Source organism: Bison bison, unplaced genomic scaffold (assembly GCF_000754665.1).
Source record: "Bison bison bison isolate TAMUID 2011002044 unplaced genomic scaffold, Bison_UMD1.0 scf7180017864198, whole genome shotgun sequence".
Classification (NCBI taxonomy): Eukaryota; Metazoa; Chordata; class Mammalia; order Artiodactyla; family Bovidae; genus Bison; species Bison bison.
In genome coordinates, this window is record NW_011494770.1 from 5,660,184 (window position 1) to 5,681,223 (window position 21,040).

At 37.2% G+C, this 21,040-nt stretch overlaps 1 protein-coding gene across 1 annotated transcript in view; it reads left to right on the forward strand.

Moving 5' to 3' along the window:
- The window catches only part of AHI1 (Abelson helper integration site 1), a 218,121-nt gene that overhangs the window by 128,470 nt on the left and 68,611 nt on the right, over nucleotides 1-21,040 (forward strand). The window contains exon 24 of the mRNA XM_010844305.1: nucleotides 16,943-16,998. Within this exon, the coding sequence (XP_010842607.1) occupies nucleotides 16,943-16,998 (56 nt within the window). The remainder of the gene's footprint in view (nucleotides 1-16,942; nucleotides 16,999-21,040) is intronic.

Sequence of the window (21,040 nt, forward strand, 5' to 3'; positions counted from 1 at the left end):
ATTTTTGCAGAGGTGGTCTTGTTTTCCTTTTTTCTTCATTTTTCTTTTATTTTTGTAGTAATGTTATTAGACTTGATACTTAATGTCATCTCAGGCTTTTCAATCTGTATATTTTCAAGTGAAGATTTAATAAAGAGTTGAAAATAAAACACTTTAATGTTAAAGGCAGTTATAAATGCACAGTATAGCAATTAGGCAAGTTAATGTACTTCTAATATTCATTGAACTTTGAACAGGGAAAAAATTAATATAATCGGAGTTGTCAAAAACATATTCTAAATCGTCATGCTTATGTTCAAAATTTTCTTATCTCTCCCTAAAATTTAAATTGTATCTTTTATGACTAGACCTGGGAAAATGAGTTCTCTCTTTCTTACGTTCTCAATACCACACCACCATAGTAGATGAAAATAGCTTTCCATTATTAAATCCTTTCTAAACGCTAACTTTCTTCTTGTGTGTGTGTGCTTTGTTTTTTCAATTATAAAGTGTGTTTAATTCCTGAACATGCAGAAACTGGGAATGCAACATTCATTCATACATTCAGTAAGTACCCAATGCGTACTTACTTTGTCCCAGGCACAGTTCTAAGTGTTACGTGAACCAAACAGATAATAATCCATGTCCTTGTTTAAATTTAACTTCCAGCAGAGAGAGACAGACAGTAAGCAAATAAATATAATAAATAACAAAGCAAGGAAAGGGCTGGGAAATGGGTTAGGTTGATGTCTTTAATGGGGGGAAGGGCCAAGGAAAGCTTCACAGAGAAGGTGACACTTGAGCAGAATTTTGAAGAAGAAAGAAAGCCGTGTGGTCTGAAAGAGTAGCATATACAACCAAGATGCCAAGTCAGGAGTATGCTTGGTGTGCATTTTGCACAGCAAAAAAAAGCGAATATGGCTGTTGTGAAGGAATGATGGGGAGAGTGGAATGTCAGAGTGGTAACAAGAGGCCGTATATAAACGAAGTTAAAAGCACTGCCCTATCCCAGTACTGGCAGTATTCACTAGAGATGTATTTTCAAAAGGGCAAGGTGGGTGGGACTGTACAGTTTAATACTTGCTATAATTAAAGATAGGAACAAAAAATACTGGAGAGTAGATATGATGTAAAGCAGAAAAATAATTGTTATAAGATGAGAAGACTTACTTATAAAAGGTATTAGGGCATTCCATCTAGGAAGGCTGTTAAAAGATTATGTTAATTGTAGTGGGAGAACAGGACTGAAATAAGAAGCTAGAGATGTGAAGTTATTAACATATTAGAAATTTGGACTATGAATGGTAAGAGATAGAGAAGTAGAATTTGAGGATAACTAAGGATTCTAATTTTGGTGAATGAGTGAATGGCAATCCATGAACAAAAATACTGAATAGGAATATTGGGGAAATGATACTGAATTGTATTTTGGATATAATGAGTTTGAGATGCCTGGCAAACATCTGGATTGAGCTGTCAAACAGCTTGTAGTTCTATTTGAGCCTTATTTATTAAATATCTTACTATGAGTCAAGCCCTGTGCCAGGAACCAGACTGCATACTTTGAAATATAGGCTTGGATCGTAAGTATAGATTAAGGAGTGAAGGGCATATGTGTAGTCTTTAAATCCACAAGAGTTAGGGAGATAAGCTGGAAGAGACTATTGAAGAAACTAAGAACCATTAGGATGACTGTGAGATCAATAGCTTGGATATTTGCTGCCTCAAAAGACAATAAAGGAAACACTGAAATACAAGCATGTACAGAAAGCTTTTTTTATGCTAAATGTCTTTTTAAAAATTCCTCACTGCAGCAACAAATCTGAATAAAAAATAAACTGAATTATATGATTACCCTTCATCTTTTTGTAGCTGTACTTGTGATTTGCAAGGGACTACATAACATTGTTCAAATAATTAATAACAGTATTTTATGGATTTAACACCAGAATTGAAGTGTTTTTGTCCTTGTCTCAATTTTATTAGAAACATACTTGACTGTCCTCAGATTGAATATCTAGAACATGTCACAAAAGATATGATTTGCACAGACTTCGGTCTCTTGTTAGAAGAAATTGATGAAATGCTAAAAATTCTGTTCAGTTCTTAAATAGAAATAAGAACTGTGGGATTTTGAGGAGTGATTAGCTTGCATAATTAAATTATTTGTGTATCAGTTTATGAGTCAGTTAAAGAAATACTAGCTTTATATATTTATTGGATCAGTAAATTTAATTTTTTGACTGATATTTGGGAATAAATAGCACAGATCACTTAGAGACTGGTATAGCCAGGAAATCTTCCCAGAAGGTACGAGATGGAACTGAAGCACAGAAAGACTGAATTATACTGTTGGTGGTGGGACTGAAGCCATGAGTCACATTGTCTGATTGATGTATTCTTCACCGTATAGCTACTCACTTCTCCTTGCTTGCTTTATACTTTTTCACAAGCATTAATTTACTAGTCTCAGAGTTTATGGGCCTCTTTTACCCTACTTCCCTAGTGTCTTATGTACTCATTCATGTTTACATGCTTCTGGTGAGTGGCTCACTACATGATTCCATGACTGACACAGGAAAGCCTACTAATTTGTGGTTTGAATATTCGCTGCTTTACCTCTGTCTGTGATGTACAGATATCCAAACATTGTAGATTCAAGGGCTGTAGGCTTTGATGTTTCTGAATTTGGAGAAGTTTTTCCATATAATAAATGAAAACTGCAGTTTTCAAAGAATATTCTCTTTCTGAAATCTTTAACATATATAGAGGGCTTTCCATAGCATCCTGAAAAATCTGATATGAAATAAATATTAACATTTTACTAGGTTAAATGAGGATAAGCCACTTTTAAAATTCACATTTACTAAAAATTCAATTTTAGATGAATATTTAGAAAAATATATGGAATATGGGATGCCTATTCCTGTGGAGAATCTGTAACCAGTTCTGCTGCAAGATGTTTTTGTAATTCTCATTTTCTCTATTCGTGTATTCAGTCATTCAACACGCACTTATTGAAGATGAACTGTATGATGCAAGAAACTAAAACAGTTTTATTAAGTATAGTGATGGAAATGCTGTGATAGAGGATTTCACAGGAATACTAAGGGAGGGAGATGTGTCGGAGGGCATCTAAATCAGGAGTGGGGTGAGGAGAAGAAAATCACCTAGTGTTTCCTGGACTGCGCAATGCTTGCTCTGACTTGAAGGGATGTCCGAATGGCTTTGCGTGCTGGTTTGAGTTAAGCACTTCTCTGGCAGTGTGGGATGTCATTGGAAATTTTACAGAACAAATCAGGGAGTTGGATTAGAAAGCTATTTCAATAATCCAAATGATGAGTGTCCCAAAAAGTAGTGAGATAGAGAGGAAGGGGCAGGCTTTATTTATATTTATTTTTATATATATGTATATATACACACACATATATGTGTGTACATATATCTATATGCATACACATATATATGTTGGATGTGTATATTTTATAGTAAATTTTTAATAATAAAATTTTTAATTAAATGTATGATAAAGTCAATATTTTCGCCTCAGGTTTTATGAGGTGAGCCATTAAGTTCTAACAAGAATTCATTATTAAAATCACCAACCTTTGTCCTATAAATATTTAATTATATTGCTTGAAAGTGAAAGTCACTCAGTCATATCCGACTGTTTGAGACCCCATGGACTATAGTCCATGGAGTTCTCCAGGCCATAATACTGGAGTGGGCAGCCTTTTGGGGATCTTCCTAATCCAGGAAATGAACTTAGTTCTCCTGCATTGCAGATGGATTCTTTACCAGCTGAGCCACAAGGGAAGCCCTAAACCTTAGTTCTACATGTATTTAAAGGCTGTTGAAAATATATGGCAAATATAGAATTTTTTTAATTGAAGTATACTTGATTTACAATGTTGTGTTGCAGGTGTGCAAAGTAATCATTCAATATTTTTATAGATTATACTCCCTTTAAAGTTATTATAAAATATTGGCTATCTTCCCTGTGCTATACAGTATGTCTTTGAGTGAGTGTGAGTGGTAGTCACTCCCTTGTGTCGGACCCTTTGCGAACCCATGGACTATATAGCCCACCAGGGTCCTCTGTCCGTGGAATTCTCCAGGCAAGAATACTGGAGTGGGTTGCCATTTCCTTCTCCAACAATATATCTTTATAACTTATTAATTTTACACATAGTTTATACTTCTTCTTAATCCTCTATCTCTTATCTTGCCCTCCCCCCTCTTCCCTCTCTCCACTGATAACCACTATTTTGTTCTCTATATCTGTGAATCTGTTTCCTTTCTTTATATTCACTAGTTTTACATTTTAGACCACATTTAGGGGATATGATACAGTATTTGAATTTCTCTGACTGCCTTATTTATTAAGCATAATATCCTCCATGTCCATCCATGGAAATTAACTTGTTTATGGCTGGGGAATATTCCATTATACACACAGATGAGATCAGATCAGATCAGTCGCTCAGTCGTGTCCGACTCTTTGCGACCCCATGAATCGCAGCACGCCAGGCCTCCCTGTCCATCAAGAACTCCCGGAGTTCACTGAGACTCATGTCCATCGAGTCAGTGATGCCATCCAGCCATCTCATCACACACACACACATACATATATACCACATCTTCTTTATCCATTCATCTGTTGATGATAGGTATTTGGGTGGCTTCCATACCTTAGCTAGTGTATATAATATTGCAGTAAACACGAGGGTGTGTGTATCTTTTTGAATTAGTGTTTTTGTTTTTTTCAGATATATACTTGAGAGTAGATTTGCTGGATGATATGGCAGTTCTAATTTTAGTTTTCTGAGAAACCTCCATACTGTTTTCCATAGTGGCTGCACCAATTTACATTCCTACCAACTATGTGCTACAGTTCCCTTTTTTCCATATCCTCACCAACATTTGTCCTTTGTGGTCTTTTTGATGACAGCCATTCTGACAAGTATGAGGTGGTATCAGATTGCAGTTTTGATTTGCATTTCTCTGATGATTGGTGAGATGGAGCATCTTTCCATGTGTCTGTATGTCTTCTTTGGAGAAATTGTCTATTCAGGTCACCTGCCCACTTTTTAAATCAGGTTATTTGTTTTTTTGATATTGAGTTGTATGTGCTGTTTATTTATTATGTATATTATTTATTGGTCATATCATTTCCAAATATTTTTTCCCATTCAGTAGATAATCTTCTCATTTTGTCAGTGGTTTCCTTGGCTATGTAAAACCTTTAAGTTTAATTAGGTTCCATTTATTTATTTTTGCTTTTGCATCCTTTGCCTTAGGAGAAGATGGGGAAAAATTTTTGCTTCAATTAATGTCAAAGAGTGTTCTACCTATGTTTTTTTCCTGGAGTTTTATGATTTCCAGTCTTTAATTTAGGTCTTTCATCTATTTTGAGCTTTTTCTTTTTTTATCTGGTGTGAAGAAATGTTCTAACTTCATATTTTTTTACAGTTAGCTGTCCAGTTACCCCAGTATCACTCACTGAAGAGTCTATCTTTACTCCATTGTTTATTCTTGCCTCCTTTGCCAGACCTGCCTGTTGTAGGTCAATTGATCATAAGTGTGTGGGATTTCTTCTGGGCTCTCTATTCTGTTCCATTGATCTATGTCTTTTTGTGCCAGTACCATGCTATTTTGATTATTGCAGCTTTGTAGTATAGTCTGAAATCAGGGTGTATGCTACCTCTAACTTTATAAACATTACTTTGGCTGTTCAGGATCTTTTGTATTTCCATATAAATTTTAGCATTATCTTTTCTAGTTCTGTGAAAACTGTCATGGATATTTTGATGGGGGTTGCTTTAAGTCTGTAGGTTGCTTTTAGCAGTATGGACATTTTAACAGTATTATTAGTTCTTCCAGTCCATCCATAGTATCTTTCCATATCTTTGTATCATCTTCAGTTTTCTTTATCAGTGCTTTATAGTTTATAGAGTGTAGATCTTTTACTTCCTTGGTTAAGTTTATTCCTAGGTATTTTATTCATTGTGATGCAATTTTAAATGTCATTATTTTCGTGCTTTCTCTTTCTGATAGTTTGTTGTTGTTGTTGTTGTTTAGTCACCAAGTCATGTCCAGCTCTTCACGACCTCATGCACTGCAGCACACCAGGCATCCCTGTCCCTCACCATCTCCCAGAGTTTGCCCAAGTTCTTGTCCTTGAATCAGTGATGCCATCCAACCATCTCATCCTCTGTCACCTTCTTCTCCTTCTGCCTTCAGTCTTTCCCATCAGGGTCTTTTCCAGTATGTCAGCTGTTCACATCAGGTGGCCAAAGTATTGGAGCTTCAGCTTCAGCATCAGTCCTTCCAAAGAATATTCAGGGTTGATTTCCTTTAAGAGTAATTGGTTTGATCTCCTTACTTTCCAAGGAATCTCAAGAGTCTTCTCTAGCACCACAGTTTGAAAGCAACAGTTCTTCAGTTGATTGTTACAGTATACGAAATCAACAGATTTTGGTATGTTAATCTTATATCCTGCAACTTTACTGAATTCATTTATTAGTTCTAATAGTTTTGGGTGGAGACTTTAGGATTTTCTGTTTATAATATCATGTCATTTGCAAATGGTGACAGTTTTACTTCTTTCCTTCCAATTTGGATGCCTTTTATTTCTTTTCCTTTCTTTTGTTTTTTCTTTTTTGTTTGACTGCTGTACCTAAGACTTCCAATACAATGATAAATAGAAGTATTAAGAGTGGGCATCCTTGTCTTGTTTCTGATTTTAGAGGGAAAGTTTTTAGCTCATCACCATTGAGTATAATGTTAGCTGCAGGTTTATCATAAATGGGCTTTATTATGTTGGCATATGTTCCCTCCCAGGTGGCACAGTGTAAGAATCCATCTGCCAATGCAGCAGACACAAGAGATGCAAGTTCAATCCCTGCATCTCGAAAGATCCCTTGGAGTAGGAAATGGCAACCAACTCCAGTATTCTTGCCTGAAAAATGCCATGGACAGAGAAGCCTGATGGGCTACAGTCCACGGGGTTGCAAAGAGTCAGACATGACTGAGCAACTGACCATACACACACACACACACACACACACACACACACACACACACACACACACTAATTTTGATGAGAGTTTTTATCGTGAATGGTTGTTGAATTTTGTTTTTCTTTTTGCTCTTCTGATTGGATGATTTGCATTGTTCTAGCTTTCAGATCATTTATGCATTCTTCTAATGTTACCTTGTCTGCCGTTAATTCTTTCTAGTATGTTTTTCATTTCAGTTATTGTATTCTTTAGTTCTGACTGGTTCTTTTTTATGATTTCTAGTTCTTTGTTAAAATTCTCACTTGTTCATCTATTCTTTCCCAAGTTCAGTTAGTATTCTTATTACTAATAATTTGAACTCTTTTTCTGGTAAATTATCTGTTTCATTAGTTGTTCTTTCAGGGTTTTTTTTTTTTTCTTGTTCATTCATTTGAAATAAAAACTTCTGTCTTATTTTGCTTAACTTTCTACGTCTGTATGAAATTAGGTGAAACTGTTAACCAGTGCAGTCTTGAAGTCTTGAAGAGGTGTTGTGGTGTGCGAGCATCCTATGAACTGTGTTTGTGCCCACTGGCTTTGATGTTCGACTGGGATCTGAAAGGAGCAAGGGTTGTGCTTTCCCCTAGGGTGTAGTAGCATCTGTCACCTTGGTGGGAAGTGGGGTTAGAGATGCAGGAGCTGAGTCACATGTGAGCATGGGCTTCTCCTTTGCTCAGTGGGCATCACCACCGTATCAAGAGTGGGGATGGGTCCCAAGGTTATGAAACAGAAGCCCTAAGGGGCAGATCTGAGCTTATTATTTCCTTTAAGAACATTCTCCCCACTACTGGCAATGGCACCTTCTCCCCAGAAAAGAGCAGTGCTGGAGCAACAGGAGCCAAAGCAGACATCCACTGGCCCAGGTTTGGACACATGCTGGGATGGTCACAGGACACCAATCAGAGCTCCAGACCACACCTGATCTGCCTTCGCGAGTGTCAGCCATGGCCGCCTGCACCCTGTTCACGTGTGTGTCGGGTCCAAGTTGGTTCCATCCCACCCACGAGACCACTGTCCTCAACATGAGCACCTCTGAAAGCTGCACCAGACAAGAGGGGCTGGAGCAGGCATCTGTGGTGGGCTGGGTCAAGCGCTGAGGCAGTTGTGGGAAACCAGCCTGAGCCCTGGGCGATTTCCGTCGGGTTCCTCTGCCTTTTTCAGGGAGTAAACACACATGCCGGAGAAGGCAGTGGCACCCCACTCCAGTACTCTTGCCTGGAAAACCCCATGGATGGAGGAGCCTGGTAGGCTGCAGTCCATGGGGTCGCTAGGAGTCGGACACGACTGGGCAACTTCACTTTCACTTTTCACTTTCATACATTGGAGAAGGAAATGGCAACCCACTCCAGTGTTCTTGCCTGGAGAATCCCAGGGACGGGGCATCCTGGTGGGCTGCCATCTATGGGGTCGCACAGAGTCGGACATGACTGAAGCAACTTAGCAGCAGCAGCTGCAGCAAACACACGTGTGCATACTCTTCTTGAGTGAAGCCTCAATTTCTTACAGTCCTCCTGTGAGTCCCACTGGTTTTCAAACCCCGCTAAGGGGATTCATCTTCCTGATTTTGAACCTTAGAGGTGGGGTGCCCAATGTATGGTTCAAATCTCTTACTCCCCAGGGAGGATCTTTGAGTCGCTGACATCCTCATCCTCTTCTGTGTCCCTTCCTTGGGGCACAGGTTCCAACCTGACTGCTTCTCCTCCCTTCCTCTGCGACTCTGTGTGATCTTTCTTTACAGGCTTGGGTGTAGATGAGTCTTTCCGCCAGTCTCTGGTTTGCTTTCAATGAGAATACTCCACATGTAGATGTTTTTTTGAGGTGTTCGTTGGCAGAGCTGAACCCAGCATCCTTCTACTCTGCCAGCTTGATCTCCTTCTGGCTCAGATATTTTAAACATTAAACTCGAAATAATCATCCTGAATATATATCAATTATGTTTAGTGTTCAGTATGCCAGGTATAGTTTGAAGTATGTTTTATATTAATTAACTAGTTGAATCCTCCCATCAGCCAGTGAGCTTCCCCTGTACTGAACTAGGAAATGAAGGCATAGAGTGGGTAAATAACTTGCCCAGTTATCAGATATATCACATATCTGATCATTGCAAGAGCCAGTCTTTCTCTGAATTACAGAATAGGTCCAGAGTCAGAATGTATTATACTAATAAATTGTCCTTTGGAATGTATTTTTTTCCTAATTGTAAAGGAACAAAATCTAATAGTAGAGAATTATAAGAAACTCATATCTCTGAATGGGACAGTGATTTTCCCAGAAAGTTATTATTTTTAATAAACATAGTAGATTTATGAGTAGAGCTATCAATATGTAAAATATAGTACATTCACACATTAATTGTGAAGTTTTCGCTCATTTTTAGGAAGGTGTTGTAATCCATCCAGAGTGAGTGTTTTGATTTTTTGTTGGCTCTTTGTTTTAAATAATTTCGAGAAGTTTTTTCAGTAAAAATTTTAAGCCTGTTTACTCTGCTTATATGGAATATTTTATAATTTTCAAAACCATTGAAAACTTGCTTGCCTACTTAAAGTCTATTAAGAGCCTACAATCCTTTCTCAGACTTCATTTTGAAATATTTTAAAACCACAGAAAGGTGGAAAAAAGTAGGTAAAATGAAACTTGATTTGCATCTTCTGTTTTAAAACCTCATTCATATATATCTGCCAGAAGGAAGGATATTATTTTAAATAACCATAGTTTCATCATCTGGAGAAGGCAATGGCAACCCACTCCAGTACTCTTGCCTGGGAAGCCCCATGGATGGAGGAGCCTGGTGGGCTGCAGTCCATGGGGTCGCTATGAGTCAGACACAACTGACTGACTTCACTTTCACTTTATACTGTCATGCACTGGAGAAGGAAATGGCAACCCACTCCAGTATTCTTGCCTGGAGAATCCCAGGGACAGGAGCCTGGTGGGCTGCCATCTATGGGGTCACACAGAGTCGGACACAACTGACATGATTTAGCAGCAGTTTCATCATCACATGTAGGAAAATTAGTGTACTATAATATCATTTAATAAGCAGTTCATATTCAGATTTTCCTAATTATTCCTAAGATGTCTTAAGTAATTTTTTAAATTTACTTACCTATTTCATATAGCATCCAGTCCAAATTAGCATTTACATTGGTCATTATTTCATTATAGTCTTATTTAATCTCAGTTCATCTAGAACCTCTTTTTGTTTCTTTGTTTTTCATGATTTTAACTTTTCAAAGAATCTGCCTGAGCCAGTTATCCTGTAGAATGTCCACCATTTTGATTTTGTCTTGATTAAATCCAGGCGATACCTTTTTTGACAAGAAGACTGTGAGTGACATGCCTTCTTACATCATGTCAGGTGGCATGTAATGTCAGGTTGTCCTACTATTGCATTGCTATATTTAGGCTTGGATCTTTTTCTGAATATTTTAATATATCCTGTTAGTCTATGTATCTATTCATGTGTCATCCCCACATTGTTTTAATTACAGAGGCTTTTTATAATATATTTTGATAGTATTTTTTTTTCAATCATTGCTCTTCCCACCCCCCCAGATTTTTCTAGCTATTCTTGCATGTTCTTCTATACTTTTATTTTATTTATTCATTTTGGCCTCACAGCTCTGCATGCAGGATCTTAGTTCCTGACCAGGGATCAAACCTGTGTCCCCTGCAGTGGAAGTGCAGAGCCCTAACCACTGGACCATCAGGGAATTCCCTATTCTGTATGAATTTTAGAGTCAACTTGTCTAGTGCTAGGGTAGAAACTTTTTTACTGAAATCACCTTAAATTCATGTGCTGTTACATTGTCCTAGAATAAGGGATGTCTTTCCATTTGTTTAAGACTACATTTATGTATTTTAGAACTGCTTTAATATTTTCTTCATACTGTTTTCTCTGGAGGAGGAAATGGCAACCCATTCCAGTATTCTTGCCTGGAGAATCCCCATGGACGGAGAAGCCTGGTGGGCTACAGTCCATGGGGTCGCAAAGAGTCGGACATGACTGAGCGACTTCACTTTCACTTTTTTGGTATTTATTCTGGTGTTTTCTCTGTTATGATAATCTTGTAAATGGGATATTCTTTTTCATTGTATCTTCTAATTGATTGTTTGAATATATAAAGAATGTTGATTTTATATATTAAATTTGACATCATGCTGACTTTCTACTTTATTAGTTCTGTTACTGGCTCTGTTTTAGCATTGGTTCTTTTGGACTTTTGGGGTATGAATTGTATCATCTGAGTAACAGTTTTACTTCTTTTCCACTTCTTGAGAAGGGCCTGCAGTTTTCATACGGACATCTTTATATTAAATTTGGCAAGAAAGATCTTTGCCTTTTTAAACTGGTGTATTTTACTGGAATATAATAAATTGTATTTCATTTTCTCCTAGCCATAGATAATCAAAGCATAATTCTCCCTCTGCCCTATGTAGAGATTAATGGCAATTTCCTAATTCAGTTAGGATGATAGTTCTAGCAAAAAAAAAAAAAACAACTCTTTAGAAGGCTTCGCAGAAGGGAGGGTAGAGGTTCTCCTGTTCTCAGGGTGGTGTCTGGTGCTTGATGGGTTGTCCATGATCATTTGGTGATGATACATAAGATTGCTGGAAATATGTTCTGACTTTAGAATTTGACATTTATTCCTGCCTGCTTTGTTTTTGCAACAAATCCAGTCATATCTTTCCTTCCTTTCCTTTGATCATGGTCCTGACTTGAAGGTTGATAGAGTTTAAGGAAACTAAAGAATATATAATTCTGCTATTGGAATCAGTCAAGTATGAGTGGTATGAAATGTCATGTCCTGATTTTCCACAAAGTAAAATACCTAAAAGCATCTCTCAAGAAGCATAAAATTTCTTTATTATCTTTCTAGGGTATATCAATGTCTGGAAAATCAGGAAAAATTTTAAGCGATCCTTTTCAGTTTTATAGTAGGTTTAGAAACATCACCAAAGGAAGTAGTTAATTAACCTTTTTAAAAGGTTAATTTTTAGAACATTAATTCAAACATTCTGATGACTAATGTACACAGTTAATACTGCATTGTAGAATTTTAAGCCAGTGGCATAGCTTAATTCATTCAGTTAACGTTTGAGTTAACTCTTGAGGACCTTCTGTGTTTCAAGCGGTTGGACCAGGCCCAATGGATAGAAAAATGAATTAAATCAGATCCTGACCACGGGGTCTAGACAAACACACAAATGGATCTGGAGGGTGTGTGACTTAAATACCTGGGTTTCAGCAGTTGTACTGCTGCTCCTTGTTTTTGTACCCCATCTTCAGATTTGCTTTCTGAAAGCAGCTGTTTCTCCGCTTTAAAATGGGGTTATCTTTGTTGTTTATTAGTTACCTTTGTTAAAATTCTTAATAGTTGTCAAGTTTCATTTTGTTTTGTTTTTTTTTAATTTAAGGGATTCTCTAATTTTCCCATTTTTATCAGTGTCACTACTAGTTGACTTCCCTGGTGGCTCAGATGGTAAAGAATTTGCCTGCAAGACAGGAGACCTTGATTCAACCCCTGGGTTGAGAAGATCCTCTGGACAAGGAAATGGCTACCCACTCTAGTATTTGGCTGCCCACTCCAGTATTCTTGCCTGAAGAATTCCACGGACAGAGGAGCCTGGAAGGCTACAGTGCATGGGGTCGCAAAGAGTTGCTCAGATGACTAAGCCACTTTTACTTTCACCAGTTGTGTAGGGTTATTTGCTGCTTCCCTGGTAGCTCAGCTAGTGAAGAATCCCCCTGCAATGCAGGAGACCCTGGTTCAATTCCTGGGTCAGAAGATCCCTTGGAGAAGAGAAAGGCTATCCATTCCAGTAATCTGGCCTGGAGAATATCATGGACTGTGTAGTCCACGGGGTTGCAAAGAGTTGTACATGACTGAGCGACTTTCAGTTCAGTTCAGTCACTCAGTGGTGTCCAACTCTTTGTGACCCTGTGGACTGCAGCACGCAGGCCTCTCTGTCTATCACCAACTCCCAGAGTTTACTCAAACTCATGTCCATTGAGTCGGTGATGCCATGCAACCATCTCATCCTCTGTCATCCCCTTCTCCTCCCGCCTTCAGTCTTTCCCAGCATCAGGGTCTTTTCAAATGAGTCAATTCTTTGCATCAGGTGGCCAAAGAATTAGATTAGTGTTTCAGTTTCAACATCAGTCCTTCCAGTGAATATTCAGTACTGATTTCCTTTAGGATGGACTGGTTGGATCTCCTTGCAGTCCAAGGGACTCTCAAGAGTCTTCTCCAACACCACAGTTCAAAAGCATCAATTCTTCGGTGCTCAGCTTTCTTTATAGTCAAACTCTCACATCCATACATGACTACTGGAAACACCATAGCCTTGACTAGCTGACCTTTCTTGGCAAAGTAATGTCTCTGCTTTTTGATATGCTGTCTAGGTTGATCATAACTTTTCTTCCAAGGAGCAAATGTCTTTTAATTTCATGGCTGCAGTCACCATCTGCAGTGATTTTAGAACCCCCCCAAAAATAAAGTCAGCCACTGTTTCCACTGTTTCCCCATCTATTTGCCATGAAGTGATGGGACCAGATGCCATGATCTAAGTTACTGAAACTCCTTACCAGAGTTAGTTTTCTCTGCAGGCACATGACTGTGGACCCAGCTGTACTGCTGGATGTCTGAGCTGTAGCATAACAGTGAAAGGGAACCTGTGCCACTGTTGCTGCTGTACTGAAGCACAGGAGTAAGCTTCTCCTCTCAAGTCTCATCAGTGGTAGATTCAGCCATCTCCCAGTAATTGGCCCTGGAAGCAGTTTCCTCCAGGTGGATGGAGCCCTTGGTATATTTGGCCCCCTTTGAGGACCATTGTGGTCCATAGGATCTGCCAGACCCTAGGTGCACTACCAACATTAAACTGACAAAATAGCTAGTTACCAGAGAAAAAGGGGGCAGCAGAGGATGAGATGGTTCAGTGGCATCACCAACTCAATGGACATGAATTTGAGCAATCTCCAGAAGATAAAGAAGGATAGGGAAGCCTGGGGTGCTGCAGTCCGTGGGGCCACAGAGTCAGGCACAACTTAATGACAGAACAACAACAGAGGATTTATAGCTTCTGCTGGCTGAAAGACCTCAGTGAACTCTGGAGATCCCATTTTCTGCCCACATCTTGAGAAGAGGCCTGTTTTCTGTGCACAGGTCTTTGCTCAGCACCAAAGAGGATGCAGTCCTTCCATCCCACCCCCCTGCCTGATCCATGGGCTCTGAGATCCCAGAAAATAAACTTCATCCTCTGAGATATGTCCAGGTTGTACCGTTCCTTGTGCCTGAGTCTCTGTAGGCCTCTGGAAAGGAATTAAACATGATTTCAGATTTTAAAAGCGTTAAACAAAGTGAAAAAGAAGATGCTAGAAGATTAAGTGGAACGATTTTCAAAAAATAAAAATTAAGAAGGTAAAAATAAAATGAGGTGAAGAATTAAATAAAGTTTCCCAGAGCAGAGGAATGATAAGATTCTGCAGATTAAAGGGCTTATCAAGTCCCCAAAAAGATTAATTATAACAAAGACATGCTTAGACACACCCTAGTGAAAGTAGTCTTTCTTCAGGCCTTCAGCTGGCTTGATGAAGCCCAGTCACATTGTGGAGAGCAATGTACTTTATCCAAGGTCTGCTAATTTAAATGTTGATTCCATCCAAGAAATACTTTCACAGAAACATCTGGAATGTATGACCAGATGAAAGTGAAATAAAATATAAATATAGACATTTTAGGTAAAATTTACTTAAAATAGCAAACTATTTGGGATTGTTTTTCCTTAAGCTTATTCCTTTCTGTATATTCTCTGTTGAAAGCTTGAACAAACATGTATGATTTATTTCCAAATGATATAATTTTTGTAGGCAATCTAAATTGAAAACTAAGCTTATGTCTATACATAATCCATTTTAAAATTCTAGTTTTCAACACATTCTTATCCTGAAGTTGAAACTGTAAAATATGCGTTTTTTTCTTTGTACTTTTATAAGCTAAGGATGTAGATTTTAGGGGGTTTTAGTTTTTTTATTTTTTACATCACTTTGAAACTACTTTCTAATTGGATAAGAAGTTTAAAATCAGTAATCAGCCGAGGCCAGTTTTATGGCAGTCAGATTATAGTAGTGAAAACACATATGTAAGATGTTGCTAATTCCTGAACCCTGTGGTATGACCACTCTCATTTAAAAGCCAGAGTGTCGTGCCAGACTGTTCTTAGTGGTTGCAGCTAGAGGGGATTGTGAGAATGTGGGGGCTGGAGAGATGAGGATTTCACCATTAGTTCTGTATACTTCAGTGTCATTAAAGTCTGCAGTAAGAGTCAACATTATTTGAATATTTTCAAATATGTTTTACTTGGGTTTTTAAATTGTTTTTTCAAGGCCAGTGTTATCTATAAATAAAAATGTCTTTCCATCAAAATTACTTTAAAGACACAGTTATTAATACATTTAAGACAGAGCTGTTAATTTGCTATCTAGTATTTCTTCAAAGAAGGACACCTGTTTTACTAGACTCTTAAGGTCAGAAATCATAATTTATCCTTTATAATCTTATCTTTTTTATTTTTATATGGTTTTTTAAAAATTGGAACATAATTGGTTTACAATGTCATGTTAGTTTCTGCTGTACAACATCTTGAATCAGCCATATGTGTACATATATCCCCTTGCTCCCACCCTCCCATTCTGCCCCTCTAGGTCATCACAGAGCACCGAGCTGAGCTCCCTGTTAGGATTTATCTTTTATCACTGAGTTCCAAATAGCCACTTAAAACTGTAATAAATATTAGTTGAGTGAATAAAGAGAGTATAGTAGTTTATACTTCACTGGCTAACAGTAGATATTAAGAATATTTTTTAAGTGAAACAAATTATTTTTTAAATCATGTTTAAATCACTTTGTTCATTTTGAAGATATTCTTGCAGAAGTGACCAAAAGCGATTTCTTTGTGTTCATCTCACTTATTTATTGTCCTTTAAGAAAAATGAGTTAAAGGCCTACAGATGAGAGTAGTGTTTTGTTTCAGCTAGGAATTATGCTATTTGCTATTGACAGTACTTTGCAATTCTCACTTCTCACCTGCTCTGCATGACAGATTTTAGCATTATTTAAACAAACTATTAAACTCCTCACATGTTGGTTTGCTGACTGACAGAGATTGAAAAGTAAATGAGAGCCACACCTGTGTTCATTTCAAACTTGACCTTGACTTTGAACCAGTATCTTTACAGATGAGATGCAGTGTGTTACATCCTTAGAAGATGTTTATTACAAAGGAAGGTAGTAGAGGACAGTGGGAACAAAAAGATAAATCTGTGCATGGTAAAATGATTTTGCTCAAGGTTAGCAGTCTATATTGTCATTTTAAAGGAGAGAATGAAGGGAACTTTTTTCTTCAAGTACCTCTGTGGTGATTGAATAAATAGCTGACTATCATAGTAGGAAGTCAGATGATCAAAGGGAAATTTGAATACATTTATTTATTCTTTTTGAGAAAATAAGAAAGTGATTCTTTTCATAGACTTTTCATATTTCTCTATGAAAACTTGATGACCTCAAGACAGAAGCAAAACTTTGATCTAAGAAATGCAGCAGAGGAAGATAATGGTATAATTTTTGAGCTGAGATCAGAGTAAGGACACATCTTGTGCTCTTGCTGTGTGACAGCTGAATGGGGAAGTTGGCTTTGCTCACTTTAAGTCAGGTCTCTTAGTTAACTAAACTCTCCAGCTGTTTCTGACCAGAGAATTCATGATGCCACTTTAAAGGATTCTGCCATCCAAATGAGGTTTTTTCCTTGTAAGCTGTAGGAGTTATGTCTTGCTGACACAAATGTTTTTAAAATAAAATGTTTAGGTATAATAAGCAAATATTCACAGTCTTTTCATTTCACAGGGATTATGAGCATAGAAAGAAAGCCTTGTAACCACCATGTAGATACAGCACCAACGGTAAGGCAGTCTGTTTCTACATTGCTAAAACTGTTAAGAAGGCACAAAATGATACTGGTTGTAGTGACACAAAATGTCATTGTAGAAAACTCTTATAACCTACCTTTTGCCAAGAGTTATATCTCTTTAAAAATTAACCTTAATGAAGAAACACTACCAATTTTTGCTAAGATACAGGAAAGTAAGATGCTGTATCCATTTTATAAGTACTTATTTCTATTAGTGTTATGAATAGAATGGTTTTTAATTTAAGAAGCTTTATACTTTTCGTAAAGTACTTAACATCTTTATGCAAATTGATTTACAACCTTGTGAAAATGAGCGTTATTTTGTGCACTAGCATCATGATTTTTAGAGTGAATGTTTTGTAATAATGAAAGTAGGCCATTATGCTTCATTTCTCCTATAGATTACTATGCTTTATTACTATAGAAGTGAAATCTAATCTTTTACCCCTCTTCTATTATGACCAGACAACTAGACGTTTAATAATTATGGTGTCTATTTACTATATTAAAAATAATTATAGAAGATAGTATTGAAGGAAGACAATTAAATTTCCCTTTTAATCTCTGTACATAGTATTTGTATGTATGAAATATACTTCAGTTGCTGGTTCCCCACTTCAAAGATTCATATAAAATAGGCTAGAGTATATCTCTTACTAAACATATTATTGTTTCTTATCCTTTCTATATAATAAATCTTTCAAGTACTCCATACAATTCAGCATTTCCTATTGTGAGGAAAGCTTTAGTAAAATACCATTTTTAAGAAAATAAGAAAGTATTAAGCTGTATTTGAATTTTATTGATAATCAATATTTTTCTCACAGACAAATTGATTCCATTTTCTGTTTGTAATAAATCCATATAATTGATTCGGCATGTTTGGTAACTTAATGTGCGGGGCTTCAGAAAAGACTGGTGTTTGAGGAATTAATCATCAGCATAATCATGAAAAGTACATGAGCATAGTGTACTTATCCTTTAGTGAGTATGCTAAAAGAGTAGCCATTATATTATGTAAATTTTATTCATTAATATTAAAAATAGAAGGCTATAGCAGCAAAGTACTCAAAACCCCCTTCTCCAGAAGGAGCAAGGAAATGGGTTGAGAAGGGCTCACAGTAGGCAAAAAAAAGATGGTGGCAGCAAGAACTAGAGTCACCAAATCATTGTATCAAATAATGCTACTTTTGCCCTTTGCATTTAAAATACTGGGAATAAGAAAGTGGTGTTTTAGCCATATTTCTAGATACATTATCAGTCTGGGATGAGAGGTGCTGACACCACAGCTGATTCTACCAAACTGAAGACCATTTAATAAAACTAGACCCAGAGTATACTGGGCTGTATGGGATGAACAATGAGGAATGAACATTGTGAAAGTAACCAGTACCTACCGTGATGCTGGCATATTTAGGACATGATCTGTTGTTTGAACTTAAAGATTAAAATGGGTCATGGACTTAAAAAAAAAAGGAAGGCTAGCAATTATAGAAAATTACTATTTTAAGCTATTTGAATAATCTACTCATTTGGTTATATACTTTTGAAATTTATTTTATTCCTGTAGGCTGTTCTGCAGCACCTTGCTTACATTTCTGGGTGTTTTGTACATTTTGGAAGTCAGAAAAGTGCAACCTGGAAGGTGTTTTTGTCTCACCCTGTAGGCCGATGGCAGATTCCCATGTTAATTAAATGATAGTAGAACCAAATATTCATGAAGTCCTGAGAAATAATGATAGTACCATTTGCAGTAACGCCCTAATCTCAAAATGACACCAGTGAATGAGGAACAAAATCGAATGCATAATGGTTTAGATATTGTTGGTCTTTGGTTATGTTCACCCAGTTGGATTATTAAATGGTGGCTCCTAATATATTAATAATATATATATTCTGTGTAGTCAATAAGTTTGAAAATACTTCGTTTATACACTCTCCAAACACTCATTAATTCTCCAGGTTCGATTTGAGCCAGTCTTCCTTTCTGACATCTCTTTCTGAGCTCTTCTCCTTCTGTCTCTCTTTGGCAAATTAAGCTTTCTCCTCTTGCCCTCAGTTCCGCAGCTTGCTGCCTTACCAAAGTTACCCTTGGCCCTTTCTCCATAACTGCTAAACAGAATCACAACTCTGTTCATTACCCAGTCTCTTCTGGGCCCAAGGGTAGGTAAAGTCTAATTTTCATAGAAATATAATTTTACCTAATTTCCATCCTTTGTATCAGTGTGCCATTATTTTCCGTAAAGAGTTTAAGAGAAGAAAATATTTAGAGATAAAAGAAATAAGAAAAAGTCTGTCTAAAAATTTAACAAAACGTGATACATATAAGTTAAAACTTTTTAGCCAGTACTGGCTGAAAAGGAGAGATACTCCTTGTGCCTGGGGGAAAAAGTAAAGGGGGAGTGGGCTAGGATTTCAGAATGGCTGAGGCTCTGAATGACCCTTGGTCTCATATCTAGCCACCCGTTTGTAGCCAACCTCTCTACGTTTTCTCTTCACCCAAGTACTACCATGAAATGGCTGGGATCTAAGAGGGTGCTAGATGCTAGGTATGACTATTCAGTAGGGGAAGGAAACAAGACTTTCTCAGGCCTCCATGAAGGAGAAAAATGTTTCTTAATGTTTCAAGTTGGAATGAACCTTTCTGTAAATATATGGTTACAGAGAACCTGTAACCAGGTTGATCCTGTAGCCTTATAGTGGGATGCACTATAAGTGGGATGCACCTATATTAAGTGAATATAGATTAGCCTAAGAATAAAACCCCTTTTGTCCCTTGGTTCTATATTCTTTCTCAATTTACTCGTTTCCTTTTTTCCACTTATTACATGAATTTTAATTTACTTAGATTTTTTTTTCTTTTTGACACGCATAATACCGTATCTGTGTTTGCAGGTGTCTTTGATACAAAGTAAAACAGAATGTCCCCTAATGGCATGACCTTGTCCACCAAGAAGAATCAAACCTCTCTTCTTCACTGACTATAATCACTACATTTTTTTTTTTTGCATTCACAGTTCTGCATTTTTTTCATATCCAGGAGTATATTTTCAAGTTATTTTTTTTTTCAAGAAATATAAATTGGAAGTTATATTACCTCAATTTGCATATTTTAAAATATCTCTCATTTGTCTTTGCACAAGACAGCTTGCCAGGGGTTTTAGTCCTTTTCCCTTCAAAACACTTGGAAACTGATCATCTTAAGATGCCTTCTGTCATTTAGTAGCTTGGGAGAGACAGTAAATAATAGTTATCCCTTTGTATAGGTAGTCTGTTTTGCCTGTTCACATACTACAGATTTTCTTGTATTTTCTTTATACTGAATATCTTAGCTCAGATTTGATGCATAAACATGTGGCTTTCTTTTCACTGATTTGTGGCCTGAATGGTATTCGCTCAGGTATGTTACTATTATAGGAAAAGCAAATAAGACATGATACAATCATAATATTAAGATTGTTGTTGTTGTTTAGTCACCAAGTCATGTCCAACTCTTTTGCAACCCCGTGGACTGGAGCCCTGCCAGACTCCTCTGTCCATGGGCTTTCCTAGGCAAGAATACTGGAATGGGTTACCATTCCCTTCTCCACATCTTCCCGATCCCAGCTCAAACCCGAGCCTCCTGCATTGGCAGGCAGATTCTTTACTACCTAGCCACCTGGGAAACCCTAATATTAGTTTATGTGGAAATAATTAGATCATGCCACTTTAAGAGCTAGTTGCTGCACCTGCTTGTAGCCTATAGCAAGTTAAGGATAATATCAAACTCAGATTAATCAGAGGTCATTGTCCGAACCCTGAAAGGCAGGTGTAAAAGTTAGTTAATAGTTAAATCAGCATAGGCTTGAGTCCCATAGTTACTTTAAATAAAGGACTTATTTGCAAACCAAAGAGAAATAGCAACTAGCTTAAGGAAGTCTTCCACCCACATGTTTGGTCTTTTCTTATTGTAAGTTATTACACAAGAAACATGGTTAAAACCTACCTGCCCCTTAATGTACAGTCATATGCACAGCAATTCCCATAGCTTTTCC